Source organism: Leucopleurus acutus, assembly GCF_964270905.1.
Source record: "Leucopleurus acutus genome assembly, chromosome: 14".
Lineage (NCBI taxonomy): Eukaryota > Metazoa > Chordata > Mammalia > Artiodactyla > Delphinidae > Leucopleurus > Leucopleurus acutus.
Window position 1 is genome coordinate 82,629,279 of NC_139156.1, and position 18,587 is coordinate 82,647,865.

Genomic DNA, 18,587 nt, shown 5'->3' on the forward strand with positions numbered 1-18,587 from the left:
TTGCTGAACACCGTAAGTTGTATACTGTGTTTTTTTCATTCTTCTCAAAATATTTTCTAATTTCCCTGTGATTTCATCTTTGACCCACTATTTAGGGGTATGTTGCTTCATTTATCTTCCCAATTTACTTCTAGTATTAATTTCTAACTTCATTCCATTGTGGTCAGAGAACATACTTTGTATAATTTCAGTCTTTTTAATTGCGTTGAGACTTGTTCTGTGGCCTGACATTTTGTGGATAATGTTCCACACACACTTGAGAAAAATATATCTTCTCTTGTTGGGATGAGTGTTCTATATACGGGTGTCAGGTCTAATTGGTTGACAGTGTTGTTCAAATCCTCTATTTCCTTACTGATCTGTCTTGTTCTTCCATCCATTATAGGAAGTCAGGTATTAAATTATCCAACTATTACTACTGAATTGTCCATTTCTCCCTTCAGTTATCTCAGATTTTGCTTCATGTATTTTGGGGCTCTGCTGTTTTATATATCAATATACATATGTTTGTAATTGCTATGCATTCTCAATGGATTGGGCCTTTTACCATTACATGTTGTTCTCTGTCTCTAGCCAAAAGAAAAAAGGTCTTCATGTCTTAGCTCTCTTGGTTACTGTTGTTTAGCTCTCTCGGTTACTGTTTGCATGGAATGCCTTTTCCCATTCTTTTAAGCCATTTGTGTCTCTGAATCTAAAGTGAGTCTTTTGCAGACAGCAAAGAGTTTGTATTAAGTTTTTAAATCCATTCCACCAATCCCTCATTTAAATAACACCTTTCTTTGATCACCTTCAAAGAAAGCCCTAGGGCTCTGCAATGTGTATGGTGGAAAAAACACTGATTTCATAAATGCAGCAATTACTTATGAAGGAAATAACCCAATTTTATTTTAGAATTTCTCAGGAACTTGCCATGTTACTTAGAACCAATTTCTTTTTATAATAAAGATGAAAAACATCACCACAGGTGATGATATGAGAGCAACCACTTTAAAACTGAAACATTCAGGATACATTTAGAGATCCTCTACCATCCTGGTCTAACACCCACTGTATTAGTATAACATGCAATGTAGAAATGTATCAGTAGGCCCGGCACCAATCCACCTGTAGCAGATACTGCTGACTGCGGACCTAAAGGCCATTTCCCCTTCCCCGAAGATGGCAACACCTTAACTCGGTTTCTTGTGTTTGCTCTTCTCTCAGATAAAGGGCACTTTGATCTATCAAGGTGATCTCATCCTCCTTTCCACTAACTGGTTTTGAGGGACTGGAAAGTTACCCAGTCTAGGTCAATGAGATGTGAAAAGATGTCTTTTCTGAACTCTCCCTACTTCTGGACCCATTTTAAGAAATCATAAATCTCCACATTAAGCGAGTCTATATCAAGTTTCCTGTTTAGGCTAAAAAGTCTGTAACAGTTTGATTAAGTATTTCTCAACTGATCAAAAAATAAGCTTAACTTTTGTATTTTAATATTTTATTCAAAGAGTTCAGTTTTAAACATCTGTAAGACATTCATCAATCCATTATTACTTTTAACATTATAAATTTAACTTCAAGTGGCAGAGGAAAGAAAAATATGTAATAAAACTATATTTCAGCTGTATACCTTCGAGTAGGGAAACGGAAAAAACTACCACCAAAACAAACAAACAAACAAACCTAATCTATTAGGCATGTATATATTTTATTTTCCTTTAGGTGATCATTTTTGGAAAATTACCCTTTCCAAGAATAAGTCCTTGCAAACAGAGCTGCTAATCTTTCCAAAAATAAAATCCAGTATCTAGATTCTCAAAACTCACAAAACCAAATGGAAATGTCTAGTTGTCAGCCAACAGTGCCATGCTCAAGTCAGTTTCACACCACAGTGAATGGTATAACTATTTTCAGTAGGCAAATTCCTAATATAACTAATTCCTAATATTCCTAAAATAACTAATTTCAGTAGGCAAATTCCAATTCTAAATATTAATAGTGAGACTACTTCTACTACTAGTGATACTACTTGCTATTCCCAACTGTGTTGACAACTGTCTTATTGCTGAATTGTATGTGATAAATCTTCTTTGGCAACTTTTCATACTATGCATTAACACAACTGGACAACTATAAAGATTTGGATTAAATTAATATTTCAGAATTTTCAAAACTTCATTATAATTATTTAGATGTAATTTCTGATAGATGTTAGAATAGGAAAGCCTCCAAACATGCCTAATTAAATATAATAACAACAACAAAAACTGCTAAATAATCACTACCTTTTCAGTTATATATGCAAGTATATAATTCAACTCAAACATCAGTGAAAATATTACAATGTTAGTGCCAATTCTCTATCAGACTTTCTGTGATAAAGGACAAAAATTAAATGTAGAAACTAACATCTGGGTACCTGTCAATTTTTCTGGAAGGCTGTTTCATATGCATTCAAAATGACCTAAAATTAGCCAGAATATAACAGAATTCTCACTACAATACCTCATGAAGTATACTGGTAATGTGATTTTAAACTCTTGGTCTATGAATTAAGCCTATTTTGGAGGCTTGGCACAATATTATCAAGAAATTTAAACAGGAAGCTCAAGTCCAGATGTATAACTAAATATGTATTTTTTAAAAATCACCAACTTAAACTATAACTGTCTTTCACTAAATATTACCGCTCCAAAATTCACACACACTAAATTAAAACAGGTACGGCAGAAAGTGCACTCTGAAGCATGTTCACATTTACAAAGATAAATGATGAGGTTTAGCCAGCAAAAAGTCAAACAGGCATATAAGCAAACATCTGTATGCAAATTTTCACGAGTAAGATATAAGAAATGATTTGTTTCGGTAATTTTATGTACAGCCTGTATACAATTTAAAACAAGTACAACTGAAAACATTTCTAAAGCCACAATAAAGTCAAATGATATACTAAATAACAGTCTTACAAATTGGTCTCTCTCAGGGGTTCTTAAGAGAAAGAAAACTGAGTAATGTTACTCTAAGAAATGCCCTCTTCTTGATCAATCATTTCTGTTTTAACTGAAAAGACATCTGCCAGCATGTGTTTTGGAATTTCTGAACCTCTGACTTTCAAGGCATAACAAGCATTCTCCACTTTGGCCAAACTTTGTTTCAAGGTATACAGCTTCTTAGAAACCTCATAAGGTCCAGTATTGCCAATGAATGAAAACCCATCATAAACCTGACGTAAAAATTGGCTCACTTCAAAGGGGGTGTCAATGTCCCCATTCCCGACACTGTTAATACACATTCGCATCAACTCTCCAGTTAAATCAGCCACTCCCAGAAGGTAATCAACAGGCGTGATTTTCAGTCTCCAGGTACCGCATTGCTTATCCTGTGCATCAGAAGAGGGCTGGTAAAAAGCAAAACAAAAAACAAAAAAAAAAAACAAAAAAAAGCACACACACACACAAAGAAAATACACTGTGTAAAAGAGTGACTATGCATGTATCTCATATAAGGAACAAAATCAACAGCAGGTCAATCATACTAATCTTCTCTAAATAAAATGATCCGTTTTGTTAAATGACCATTCGAGACATTACAAGACGAATTCATGCCCTCAGTAGGGAGTTGAACTTATGACTTCAAGATAATTTTGACATCTAATATTGTATCATTATAAAATCAACCATTTCCAATTTCACTTGACATACAAGATAAAATCAAAACATTCTTAAACAAGGCCTACTGACTTTACTGCAAGACAATGACTGACTTACTTAAACGACAAATCATAAAGCCCTCCAGGTTCAGGATCCAGTCATGTTTTCCTCAATCACTTAGTCCCTTTCTGGCCTCTCTCCTGTCCCCCTCGGCACTAGCCATCAGGATTTATTACTCTCTCGCTACACCCGCCTCAGTTCCTTTAGGCTCCTATTGTTCTACTGCACCTGCCCAGCAAAAACACAACCCTAAATCAGTAATAAAAATCTACTCTTGATAGTGCTTTATTCAAGTGGCTGAGTACCACTGGGCTAAAAAATGATAACACTCACAACTGTATAGCGTTTGTACCACTACAAATTACTCACCAGTCCTTTTGCTTATTTCTTAGATGGTTGTCTCCAGTCTCTTCAAACACTACTCCAAACCTTCACCTCTCTCCTCCTCAGCCCTTACTCAATCCCAAACCTCTTCACTCTCAGTAAACAATCTTGCCTACTTTCACTGGCCTGGTTATCTGCCAGACCACCTGGCACAAGCTCTCTCAATTACCTTATCCCTAAAAAAAAAACAAAAAAACTTATTTATGTCCACATCCATCTTTACCTTCTATCCTCCAGTCTCAGATGATGAGTTGTCCCTCCTCTTGTTTGAGGTTAACTCTTCCAAATGACCTTGACCCATCTCCTCCCACCTCTTCCAGGACCTTGCTTCATAAGGTGTATGCCCTTGGGCAAGTTATTTCATCTCTCTAAACCTCAGTTTCCTCATCTGTAAAATGGGATAACAGTACCTACCTCAGAGGTTTATTTTAAGGATGAGATAACATTTACCAAGTTCTTGGCATAATGCCCAACACAAAGTAAATACTCAATAAATGTTAGCTGGTATCACCATTACCATCACTATGTCAGTCTCCTCTCTCCACATCAATTTCTCTCTCTATTGGATTCTGTCTAAAAGAGGCAATGTCTAAATTGTTAATAAAAGTCTGTATGAGACTTAGCTAGGTGGGGTGCAATTATATTGGAGGACATTTTAGGCAGAGGGAACTGCAAAGGCGTGCAGGTGAGAATCGAGCTGTATGTATGAGGAACTAGTGAGGTATTTCTTTGGAGTAAAATTTAAAGTAAGAAGTGGTACAGGATGAGTCTAGAAAGATAGAGCAAGGGGACAAAGTCACATTAAGAAATGAGAACTTTACCTATAGGTAACAGAGTCGTTGAGAATTAGGCAAGGAAATGACAGAGTCAAATTTAGGTTTTATTAAGATGACTCTGGTTGCTCTGTATCCGATACCTAAATCCTAGCACTGCTGGACTCTTCAGAGACCATCTGTTCCAACCTTCTCAATGTAGAGTATAAGAATGAGGTCCAAGAAACACTGTAGGTAATATAACTAGTTAATGGTAGAACTGGGTAAGTATACAAAGTCAGCTTCCCAATTATCCTGACATAATTCCCAATTATCCTGACCTGCTATGTGTTGTTTCTATTAACTGTTAAGAGAACTGGCATCTTTTTGGAAAGGACAGACTGTGGGTGGTGAGGGTAGAGGATGTGGGGGGTGGCGGGCATTTTCATAAAGTCATTTATAAAAGTAACTTTTGCTTAAGAAAACATTAATGTTCTTTGTTCCTCTCATTAGACAGAAGGAGTTCCCTGATTATAAACTAAGAAGTTGATTTTGAAGAAAAAAGTGTGTTAAAAAACGAACAAATTTCAACTAATTGTCAAGGAAATAAATTCTGCTTTACCGATAATACATATTAGAAACTAGGGAAAAGAAAATTACTTAAAAAGCAGTTTTTCAAGATGGACCTGAAGTATTTAGGGGTAAAACATCGTGACATCCGTAACTTAAAGTAGTTTAGCAAAAAACATTTAGATGAAGCAAATATGGCAAAATGTTCATTACTGAATCCAGGTAGTGGGTATATGGATGTTCATGTGCTACTATTCTCTCCACTTTGTGTATTTGAAATTTTTCATAATAAAAAGTTTAAAAAAAATTAAATGGTTTTGACACTACTCTCAATAGGCATGTCAGAGCAAAATACCTTCCCCTACTGAATTCCCAGAATTTTCAGCACCAAGAACAATCTTTAGCACTAAAGGGAAAAATTATTTATGAATGTGGTCTTCACATTTTGAGAACTATATGTATATGAATATCATGACACCTTAATCTTACAATAATTTACTACCTACATCCTCAGAATAGTGTTTTAACTCTCAGCTTCTCTTTACCTTTTGCCTTTATATTTCCATTCTGAACTAGAGAGAACTTTGAAAGGGAGGCATGGTAATTTGCCTGATATATTTAAGAAGCAGGGTCGAGATTCCCTGGTGGAGCAGAGGTTGAGGGTCCGCCTGCCGATGCAGGGGACATGGGTTCGTGCCCCGGTCCGGGAAGATCCCACATGCCGTGGAGTGGCTGGGCCCATGAGCCATGGCCGCTGGGCCTGCGCATCCGGAGCCTGTGCTCCACAACGGGAGAGGCCACAACAGTGAAAGGCCCGCATACCACAAAAAAAAAAAAAAAAAAAAAAAAAAAGAAGCAGGGTCAAACAGGCTTACCTTACTTCTTTCCGTAATTCAATCTTTACTAAATAAATAAAAGGTATGAAGGAATTTTACTTCTCAAGATGAATTTCCTCCTTAATAAACTTCACATGATTTTTAAAATTGAGACAATACATGGTTTCCTTGAAGTAAGTTATATCTGTCATGCCAAATTATATCTCACTTTTCAAAATTAATGTTTTATTAACATTCAAGAAAAGATGATTTCCATAGCTTCTTCCACTTTCTGCCTGCCTATCCTAACTCTTTGAGTGATTTTAAAAAAAATAATAATGAAAGAAAAACTGATGAAAAATAAAGAAAGGAAAAAAACTGTTTAATTGTATCTTTAAGTGTACTGGTGTCTCAGGAGGTTACCAAATATTCAAAATTTTACCTCATGGCCTGAATACTGTATCTTGAAACCCAGGGGAAAAAAATAGTATTTATTTAAAAGCTGAACTGCCAAAGTTTCTCTTTTCTTAATTTAGAGAAGCTATGTAATATTTCAGATAAAAGCATTATGAACTCAGTAATTAACATCTCTCACTATGTAATAACAACTTGATATTGACGTTGATAATGACAACTAACTACTGAGCACTTATGTGGCATGTGCTGTATACTACCTAATTTAAAACCTTTAAATCAAATCCTTTAAAACACTCCTTTGAGGTAGACACCTGGCACAGGGGTCCCTGGGGCACATGGTGAGAAACACCGGCAGCGTGGACAAGGACACTCATGACTCTGGATGCGAGACACCTGGTTTCAAAGTTACCTGTCATGCTTACTAGCTAACTAGGTTTTGGTAAGTTACTTAAACTCCCTAAAGGCCTTTTTTGAAAAATGAGGGTAATAATTCTTACCTCATAAGGTTAAAAAAAGGATTAAATGAGACAGTGCTTATAAAGGGCACATAGTAAATACACAGTAAAACCAAAGGTGGACTTACGTAATTACTCAATAATGCTTTATGTAAAGGTAATGTTTTCCCCCAACATACCCACGGTTGTTTGAGCCACTAACTAAAATATTTAAAAAGACCATTTCCCTAGTTGGGAATCTATGAAATCACACTGTAGAAAGAACCTTCCCATCTCAATATTCTTAGCATCATAAGCCAATAAACCGCCTACAATCATTATACTGTTACATAAATTATGTAATAAATGTGAAATATGATTTTAAATTCTTACAGTCTTATTTTCTTTCCCATTGTCTTCTGTTGAAAAAATCAATTGTTTATTAATTTCATCCATACTGATAAGTGATCGGGTTTTGATGAAGTGTTGAAAAGAGACAGCCTCCACATATTCCTGCAGTCCTGAAAAACCAACCAAGAAATTACTAAGGAACAACCACTGAATTAGTAATAAGGAAGTCATAATAAAGAACTTCAAACTAATCATCACCTAGCTCAACAAAAGCTTAATGGATGCCTCCTATGAATATTAGCCCTAGGTTCAGGTCTTAGAAAGAACACAAGGGACCACCTGGGAATAGATGGTGGGGACTACACTGAACACGCAAACATTCCTGTGGCTGAACTTTAGACAGCTCAAGCACAAAGGTGTTCAATTTCTTCTTTGTGCTTCATGAGCCCATTTGTCTTAAAAATCTACTCTTTCCGACAGAGAAATGGCAAAGATTTTCAGAGAAATATTTTTTGAAGAATTTAAGAAAGGGCTATTACAAAAATTCTGATAGGCTTTAACAGAAACTATACAGATTATTTTTTGCTCCCTTCAGCAGCAAAATAGACAATGATTCAATCAAATGAGACATAAAATTAAAGATCATTTGGCTCTTTCCTAAAATTTTAATAGGTAAAAAAACACAGTAAATAATGCAGACTAAAGTGTCAAAATTCAGAATACTGTTTTCCTCATACTTCAAAATCAATCCTTTCTGCTTCAGTAGTTTACGTTTAAAAAAAAAAAAAAAAAGCTAATGAGTAATACCAGATGTACCAGATGTAAATTCTACAGAGTCCTCACTGAATTAAAAATACATCTTGGTGGGCTTCCCTGGTGGCACAGTGGTTGAGAGTCCGCCTGCTGATGCAGGGGACACGGGTTCGTGCCCCGGTCCAGGAGGATCCCACATGCTGCGGAGCGGCTGGGCCCGTGAGCCACGGCCGCTGAGCCCGCGTGTCCGGAGCCTGTGCCCCGCAACGGGAGAGGCCACAACAGTGAGAGGCTCGCATACGGGGGGGGGGGGGGGGGAGGCTCGGTAAAGGTTGACAATAGTACTATAAATACTTTTTCAAGTGTTTTAAAACAACCAAATTTTATCGTCACAATTTTCAGCATTACTTTATTATGTCTTAATCTATAAGGTAATACTTACAGGGAAAAAGTATTTCTTAAAATGATTATCATTACTGTCAGGTTAAGAAACTCAGTCTTCTTTTTAAAGGCGTTATTGTAAAAACAGGAAGAGGGGAACAAATTCAGAGAGAAAACTCAGAACTTGGTAGGGTCATCGGTATTCAAGTTCTCTCTCTAACACTTCTCCTGACAGAGTCCTGCACTCACAGAGCCTCCCAGAAGCTTACACTAAAAGTCAGGCCTGGCAGCAACAGTGTTGAGAAGGCTGGCCACTGTGGTATTGTCACAAATGCCACACTAGGGTCAAAGACACAAAAGGAAATGCATGACCTGGTTTTTATAGCAATAAGAGGAAACAACTAAATGAAAATACCCTGACTCATTCTGAGCAGCAAATGATGCTAAAGTAAGGTTAGAAAATAAGTGTCTCCTGCTGACAGAGTAAGACATGATAGGACACTTTGCTTAATAAACCTAACATGCTGAGAAATGAAACAATAAAATTGAGTTTAACAAAACAGATAACACCCCTTAACATTTACAATTAAATTTCTGTAACATTTTAGTTTTATGAATAGGTTCATAAAACCCAGTTCCCTTCCCTAACGACAATCTGTATTTCTCATTTCCTTCCAGAAATACTTCAGGCATACAAAAGCAAACAGCAACACTTAAGAACCACTCATCACATCTCTAAATATGCTCTAACGTGACTGGCTCTTAAGAATGAGAGCTAAAGACGAAGATATGCAGAAAGATTTATGGACAAGGATATTCATCATCACAATCACTACAACAACAAAAACTGAAAAAACCTGAAAGGTCAATAACAGAAGTGCCACTCATCAACGTACTGTCCCTCAGCTCCATCAGTGCAGATAATGGAGGTGGACCCTAACACGCTTCTCTTTTGCCAGCTGGCACATTAGTGAGCTTTGCTGGTAGAGGGCCCTGGAAGGACAGCAAAGGAGAGAAAGCTCTCTTCCAGGTTCTGGTGTGCCCGTCTTTGGCAGCCTTCTAAGCGTGGGGAACCTGCAGCTCCAGGTGGGCAGCAGCACGAGGCCCCTCTTTGGGGGCAGATTCCCTTTGTGACCCAGAGAGCATCTCCCAGGGAGCCACCTCCCTGGGCAAGGAGTCTCCCGGCCCAGCACCTCCCCACGGACAGCTTCCCAGTGATGCCATCAGCACGACATCTCAGCCATCCAATGGCCCACGACTTCAGGGGGGGGAGGGAGGGGGGACTCCTCGAGATGTGTTTCTGCCTCTGCCCTGGGGTAGTGGATGCCTCCTGTCTGATACTCCTGTACTCTTCAGAGTTCATGTTTCCTCTTATAAGGAAGTCCCCCACACAGTTAATTCGTTATATTAAACTTTCCCTGTTCAAATTACTATGCAGGACACTGATGAATACAACAGGGACTTAGGAAAATACATAATGGTACTGTATCCCCTTCACCCCTATTACCATGGACGAGGTGTTCCATCCTTTGAGGCCAGCCAGCAAGCCTAGCCTCAGAATCAAGATACAATCCCAGCAGGAACCTTAACGTGGATTCTCCCTTCCACATATGAGGTTTTCCACCTGATGTCCCCTACTGGACGCTATCAGCATCGACACTCTCAGATCTCTTCCATCCACTGGCCCTACCTTCCTCACACCTACTGCCCCAACTCTCTCCTCGCCTTCAGTTAAATTTCAGTAAGCTCACCTCACACTTCTCAGCCTACTTCCTTCTAGCTTGAATGCATCTCTACACCAAAACAGCTTTCACTTCAAGTTATCATAGTTGATGAGTCTAATGGACATTTTTTCAGTCTTAACTGTAGCAGCGTTCAGCATTTTGACCCCTTTTTCCCTTCTTTAAACAAGCTCTCCTTTGGTTCCTTTGAATGGCATCATCTCCTAGTTCCCCTTTTTTCTAACTCTCTGGCCATGTCTTCTTAGTCTCTGCCTCAATTAATCCCAGGCTCTCAAATTTACCTATACTTGGCTTCAATCCCTCAACTTTACATCTCTGGCTTCGAGTCACACGTATCCAAATGCGTATTTGACAATCCCATCAGAGGGACCTCAAGACAACATGTCCCACACGGCGTTCACAATCTTCCTTCCCAGCCTAGCCCTCTTCGTTTTGCCAGTTCTAAGAGCCTCCTGCCCGCCCTTCCTTCCATCCATTTTCTTCCCTCTTCTTATCCACTCTCACACCACAGACTGTTTGCCTTTTTAATAACTATGACCACGTCACTCCCCCACTTAAAGCCTCAATAGCTTTCCACGGCTCTCCGAATACGGAGCAAAATCATTAACATGGTTTATAAACACCTGCTTAATTTCACCCTCCACCAACCATCATCAGCCTCAACTCACGCTATGGTCAAGTTATAACTCACGTAGTTATACATTTCAAAGGTGGGTATGTAAACCCATATAAATATCCTTTAAATTAACAACGGTACAAGGCTTGTATGTACTCTATAATATGAATTTTCCTACAGTTAATATAAAACACTACTTCTTCAATATTTCTAGGCATAATTCTGCCCCCAAGTTCCTACAGTTGGCTTACACCTCATAGCCACGTTGAGCAAAAATAGTAGTGTTTTAAATGCTGGAATCAAATACAAGTATCAAGGTTCTTGTCATACATGTGGTAATTGATAGGGGAGAGAGCATAAAAACTAAGGTTCTATCAGTTGAAGGTGGTGCACACAAGCTTTCCCAGGGCTTCATGGTGAGGCTCGATGATTTCATCATGTGAACATTAATTATCAAGATTAATGGGTATAAGCCAGTGTACCCACAGATGGAGGATGGCCGTATCTATATACCTATAATCTCAAGCTGATTTGACAAAGTGCAAATTCCAGTGTGTAGTTCAAGGCAGAAGAAATCAGTCAGAAGTGAGGGTATCACTTAAACTGAACCCGTCTCTCATCTATTCTCTCATGGTAACACTATGTGTGACGGTCCATTTGGCTAGCTATGGTGCCCAGCTGTTCTGTCAAACACCTGTCTAAATGTGGCTGTGAAAGTATTTTCTAGATTGATTAACACTTAAATCAACAGACTCAGAGTAAAGCAGATGACCCTCCATAATGGGGTGGGGCGGGGAGAGACACTCATCCCATCAACTGAAGGCCTTAAGAGCAAAGAATGAGGCTTCCCAACCAAGCAACCGGTTGGGAAAACTGCCACAAAGACACCCTGCCTGAGCCTCCAGCCTGCAGACTTCAGACTCAAGACTGCAACATCAACTCTTCCATGAAATTCCAGCCTGCTGGCCTGCTGTACACATTTCATACTTCCTAGCCCCCAAATCATGTGAGCCAATTCCTTCAAATAAGTTACTTCCTACCTATCCCACTCCCTCCCCCACCCCCATGACTCCTGTTGGTTCGGTTTCTCTGGAGAACCCTGACGTCAAACAGTGGAACGGCATGTCTGGTGAGGCAGAGTGCTCACATAACCTAAGTGCGCATACAACGCACACACCTGTCTCCTCTCCTTCACCCTCCGTGCTTTCCCTTTTTCATTCCACACGCACACTGCGCCTTCTCTGATTTCAAGGGGTTTCGTTTGCTGGCCCTCAGCCTTCCCTCCATGCCCTCCTCCCTCTTTCACCTGATTAATTACTACTAATCCTTTCACGTTCCATCAAACAGAACCTTTAAAGAAACTGTCTGACACCATCCCATTCTAAGTCAAGCCCTTATTATATGTTTTCCTAGTACCATGTGCCTTTACTTTGAGGCACTAATCAAAGTTGTATTTATTTATTTATTTTAAATACATCTTTATTGGAGTATAATTGCTTCACAATACTGTGTTAGTTTCTGCTGTACAACAAAGTGAATCAGCCATATGCATACATGTATCCCCATATCCCCTCCCTCTTGCGTCTCCCTCCCACCCTCCCTATTCCACTCCTCTAGGTGGTCACAAAGCACTGAGCTGATCTCCATGTGCTATGCAGCTGCTTCCCACTAGCTATCTATTTCACATTTGGTAGTGTATATATGTCCATGCCACTCTCTCATTTCGTCCCAGCTTACCCTTCCCTCTCCCCGTGTCCTCAAGTCCATTCTCTATGTCTACATCTTTACTCCTGCCCTGCCACTAGGTTTATCAGTACCAGTTTTTTTTTTTAGACTCCATATATATGCGTTAGCATATGGTATTTGTTTTTCTGACTTACTTCACTCTGTATGACAGACTCTAGGTCCCTCCACCTCACTACAAATAACTCAATTTCATTTCTTTTTATGGCCGAGTAATATTCCATTGTATATATGTGCCACATCTTCTTTATCCATTCATCTAAATGTCGATGGACATTTAGGTCAAAGTTGCATTTAAATAATGTAAAATTCCAGGACTTCCCTGGTGGTCCAGTGGTTAAGACTGCACTCCCAATGCAGGGGGCCCGGGTTCAGGGAACTGGATCCCATATGCCGAAACTAAACTATCCCGTGTGCCAAACTAAGACCCAGTGCAGCCGAAATAAATAAATAAAATAAAATAAAAATTTTTAAAGTATTAAAAAATTAACATAGAATTCCTTATCTACCATCCATTTCTATCCCTTGCTAGGAGGGCAATATGATGACTACCTTGTTCACTGCTTATCCCTTGTTCCTAATGTAACAGGCACAAAAACATAATTATATAAGGCAGATCCATTTTTGAAAAACTATTTAGTAATTTTAAATTATGTTTCATAGGGACATTTAATAAATAGGAAAATGACCATTTTGGAATAAACCCAAAATATAATAAAGAAATAAGTAAAAATTAAAACATAATATATACACTACGATTATAAATACAGACAGTGGGAAACAGGAAAAACTTGCAACTTAAAACAACATCAAAAGGATTCTTATTACCTCAGCTCTCTAAGCAAGCTGGTTTAAACCATTCTAGTGGGAGTACTGTTATACTGTGCTATTCTGCTTACAGAGATCACTGGGGAAAAACTACGTCTAAGAATTTGATTGCGTTCAAGGAAAGACTTAAATTCCAGGACCTATCCCACAATGCTTAAGAAAAGTATCCCAATATCCCTGTTATCCACATGGCTCAGAATAAAAGGGAGAAAAAAAGGAAAAGATAAACTAAAATTAAATGAAATAACATAAAATAAAATAAAGTTATTAAAATAATTTTTTAAAAAATTTTAAATGTAATCAAAAGAAGGAAAGAAGAATGCAACTAGACCAAAAAACAAGTCCACCAATTATAACAAGTGCTAAAAACTACACTAAAAAAAAAGAAAAAAGGGCTTCCCTGGTGGCACAGTGGTTGAGAGTCCGCCTGCCGATGCAGGGGACACGGGTTCGTGCCACGGTCCGGGAAGATCCCACATGCCACGGAGCAGCTGGGCCCGTGAGCCATGGCCACTGAGCCTGCGCATCCGGAGCCTGTGCTCCGCAATGGGAGAGGCCACAACAGTGAGAGGCCCGCGAACCGGTAAAAGAAAAAAAAAAAAAAATATCCCAGAGTAGATGTACCTTTGCTTAACAGAGTCCTTTAAGGAGTGTTTGATGTGCAAGGGGAGAAATGGAGCTCAGCTTAGGGCAGGGACAACAGAGTTGAAATGCCCTGCATAATTAAAAAGAAATAATTTCAAGTTTCAAAGTTCAGCAATGGAAGAGAAAGAATTTTTAAAAAGAAAACAAGTAGTGAAAAAGCAAGATAGTATTTTTAATACTATTCCTGATTCTGAATGAACTTTATTTAACAAAGATGCTAACTACAAGAGAGCATATTGGTAAAACATCACTTCTTTGTGAACGGAAAAAGATATCTGGCTGAATTCATTAGTTGTAGAATTGTTTTATCCACATGAGCCAATTCAAAACATGGAAAATCATTTTAATGAATATATTTTAAAAAATGATTTGTAGTTAATAAAATCAACTAAGTACAACCAACTTCCAGGACTGTGCCTCAACTATAAAACAAAAGTACTAGACACCACGATCTCCGTGGTACTTTTCAGATTTAGATTGGTATGAACTATTCTTCCTATTGAAATGGCAAAAAATTCCACCTTAGTGAAACTAAATTATATGGCAAACAGGAATGCCATTTGCTTCTGCAACAAAGCACTCCTGAATGATGTTGCTAAAATGTTTGCAGTTTCATGAATAAATGCACATGAAAAATATTAAATTCACCAAACAGGGTAAAGAACTTAAAATTTACCATTTTAGCTATTTTTTAAGTGTACAGATGTGTCACATTAGGTTCACTGACACTGTTGTGCAACCAAAACCACCATCTATCTCCAGAACACTTTTTATCTTACAAAACTGAATCTCGGGAATTCCCTGGCGGTCCAGTGGTTAGGACTCCGTGCTTTCACTGCTGAGGGCGCGGGTTCGATCCCTGGTCAGGGAACTAAGATCCCACGAGCCGCGCGGTGTGGCCCCAAAAGACACAAATAAACAAAAACAAAACTGAATCTCTATTCCCATTAAATAACTTCTCATTCCCTGCCCCTCAGCCTCTAACAGCCAGCATTCTACTTTGTCTCTATGGATTGAACTCCTCTGGGGACCTCATATAAATGGAACCATATGGTATTTGTCCCTTTGTGACTGGCTTATTTCACTGACCATTTATCCATGTTGCAGCATGTGTCAGAATTCCCTTCCTTTATAAGGCTGAATAATACTCCACTGCATGATTAGAACACACTGGGTTTATCCATTCATCTGCTGATGGACACTTGGGTGGTTGCTTCTACTTTTTGGGTATGGTGACTAATGCTGCTATGAACATGGGTGTGCAAATATCTACTCGAGTCCCTGCTTTCAATTCTTTGGGGTATATACTCAGCAGCCCCCAACAAGATTTCTTAAAATATATAAATAAAATACTGGTAGTACTTAAGTCTTGACTTAGGTACTACCAATTATATGTAAGACAATGTATCTGATACTTTACATCCATCTTTTTAAAGCTCATTATAACCTTATGTAGCCAAGGTTATACTATCCTTCCTTTATGGATGAACAAATTGGGGCTCTAAGAAATTCAGAAATTCACCCAGGTCACATAAGGAGTGGTGAAAAAACATTTCTATAATTCAAAAGCTCAAGCCCTTCCCACCTTGCCTGCTTGTTTACATTCAAATCTATATAAAACATATTCACTTTTTCTCACTTTTTTTTCCCACTAAATCCCTAGGTCAGCTTTTCTCCATGCTTCGTTCACCTTATTCTCTAGTCTCTGATACTGTATTCTTTCGTGATTCTGTGCTAGTCTGTGCCTAGCCTATGTTGCCCTCTCTCAAATCTTCTCTACCTGTAAAAAAAAAAGTTTAAACGTTTTGATACACTCCAATCAAGGCAGCACTCATTTCTTCAAACCCACTACATAAAGCTTATACTACAATTAAATGTTTCAGAACCTCTGTATTATAAAAGCTGTATGATCACTAATGTTGCACCCTGGAACTGTGAAGGCAAGAATCATCCTTTTGTTACAACTTTGCTCCTTCCTCCATTCCCAAAGACAGCACTTCACATACAGAAGAGATTCAAATGCTTAGTAAATTGCTTAAAATAATCTCTCCCTGTTCCTCCTCATTAGCTTTATGAAACTCTAGGTGCTTTGCCAAAACTATTCTAAAATTTGGTATTCAAATGTTCAAACTATCTAATTGTCCTTTATTTACAGTACTTTGGATTTAAGTCCACTAAGAAAGGCATATTTTTACAAGATTGGAGTTCAAACTGATGAAGCTCAGAATCAGAGGTCTTATGGTTATCTGGTTTATTTTTTATAGGGGAAAAAAGAAGATGCGGACAAGAGCCCTCAAAATTCATCTGTTTGTATCAATCTCTATTAAGGGGGGTGGCTGTCAAATATTACGTTTTCCAGTATATCTAAAGTCATTAGTTAAGTTGTCCTTGGGATGTGTTTGATTAAGTTACCCCAGACATGACGGTGCCATTTCTACTCCATAGAAATTAGGTTTCAGCATATACCATAGAGAAAGTTCAACGACATCTGGCCCCAAACACCGAAAGCATTTTTGGTCACATCTAGGTAAAAGGATGTTTAAACAAGTTATGTTTCAACTTGATGAAAAGGACATCCGCTATTTTCAGTGAATAATCCCCAAGGTGAAAATTTTCAATCTACTGCCATATTCCATCAAACAATGGCTTCCCCTTCTGCTTCTGCTTCTGCTTGGATGAAATCCAATTAGAATTATTTACAAAATCAGCTGCCAGTAAGACAGAAGTTTGTAGACTGGTTTTATGTAATTTGTTATTTTTCTCCTTCTTCTACTATTAGAACATATACAAGGAAACCCAATTAAAGGCTTCTGATTATTTTTACTTATTCTTATAATATTTAAGCAGTATATATCCCATCCAAAACTCCACAGAAAACCATACAGAGGTTTCATCATAAATTCGATCTACAAGTCTCAACTTTCTTCCCAGGCTTCTAGTGTTTTAGAATACTATCTGACACTTGACCCAGCAATTCCACTCCTAGGTATATACCCAAGAGAACTGAACTGAAAGCGTATGTTTACACACAGACTTGTATGAACGTTCACAGCAGTGTTATTTTTAGCCAAGTAGAAACAACCCAAATGTCCATCAACTGACGAATGCATAAACAAAATGGTACATATGTACAATAAAATATTATTCAGCCATAAAAAGGAGTAAAGTGCTGACAGATGCTATGACACAGATGAACCTTGAAACATTATGCTAAGTGAAAATCCAGTCACAATAGGCCACTCATTGCACACTCCTGTTTCTACGAGATGTCTAGAACAGGCAAATCCATGGAGACAGAAAGCAGCTTAGTAGCTGCCTTGCGGTGGGGGAAGGGAGCTGGGGAGTGACTGCTAATGGGTAAGGGGTTTCTGGTTGGGGTGATGAAAATATTCTGGAATTATCCAGTGATGACAGCAGTACAACCTTGTGGTTATATTAGAAACCACGGAACTGTACAATTTAAAAGGGTCAATTTTATGACATGTAAATTATATCTCAATTTTTAAAACTGCATTTATAACTATTTTTAAGAATACCACCTGAATTTCTGCAGAAGTGAGCTTTACCAGATCACTAAAATGTAAAAGTATAATCATGTCTAGGTTTGATTCACAGCCCACTCTGCTAAAAACTGTACCCTCAAACACATAACTCGTACATAGAAAATAAGTGTGTGCAATTATACTACCAATAGTAAAACAAATGCAATTCCACTACTTTGGATTTTGTCTAATTTGGACTTTGTCTGAGCAAGGCTTTTACTTTAGCACCAAAGAGTGTATGTTGGGCAAATCAGTATTCCTGAGTTTTTATCTAACATGAAAACGAATCTTAGAATTTAGCATACTCTTACAGATTAATTCTGCTAAATTCCAGAGGGAAGAGAACAAACTTTTGTTAACAGCTATGTCCCAGACTAAGAAATGCTTTCCACGAACATATTCCGTTTAATTTTCAAAGCAGTCCACGAGGCAGCTGTTACTGTTCCCGCGTTACAGGCTGAGAAAGCTGAAACTGAAAGAGGCCGCATGTTCCAAGGTTACAGATCTAAGGAATATCACAGCAAACAGAGAAGCCCAGGTCTGTACGGCAGCAAAGTCTCTTCTGCTTCACCTCACTCAGTAAATTTTACCTGTTAAAAGCAAACCTGAATGAGTAGAAAACTTAATAGCCACCTGGGGATCTTCTAAATCCCCCCGAGCTGGCTCTGGGATCCTGGGAAGAGGACCACACTGTTCCTGTCTCAGTCGCTACAGAGTCATCCCTGGAACAGTTCTGGTCAGCACCGTCAGCTCCCCTGTCCCTTGGAGTGATATTCAAAATATTTTAACAGGAATATAAATTATTACATAAATCAACATAAATCTAGCATTTTAAATATATTCTTCCATTCCCTTATGATATCAAATTACATTTATTATGAAACCTGCTTCCCAAGTGATTTAAGATACAGCATAAATTATCCAT

General features: G+C 38.3%; 1 protein-coding gene across 4 annotated transcripts in view; it reads right to left on the reverse strand.

The window, feature by feature from the left end:
• Window positions 1-628: 628 nt before the first annotated feature.
• Window positions 629-18,587, reverse strand: part of TSNAX (translin associated factor X) — a 33,887-nt gene continuing 15,928 nt past the window's right edge. For 2 of the 4 annotated variants that reach the window (XM_082854975.1, XM_082854976.1), the window contains exons 5-6: window positions 7,455-7,582; window positions 629-3,376 (exon numbers count right to left, since the gene is read on the reverse strand). In XM_082854975.1, coding sequence (XP_082711101.1) covers window positions 2,999-3,376; window positions 7,455-7,582 — 506 coding nt within the window. In that variant the 3' untranslated portion in view covers window positions 629-2,998. The other 2 variants (XR_014326751.1, XM_082854977.1) reach the window with 2 other exon arrangements.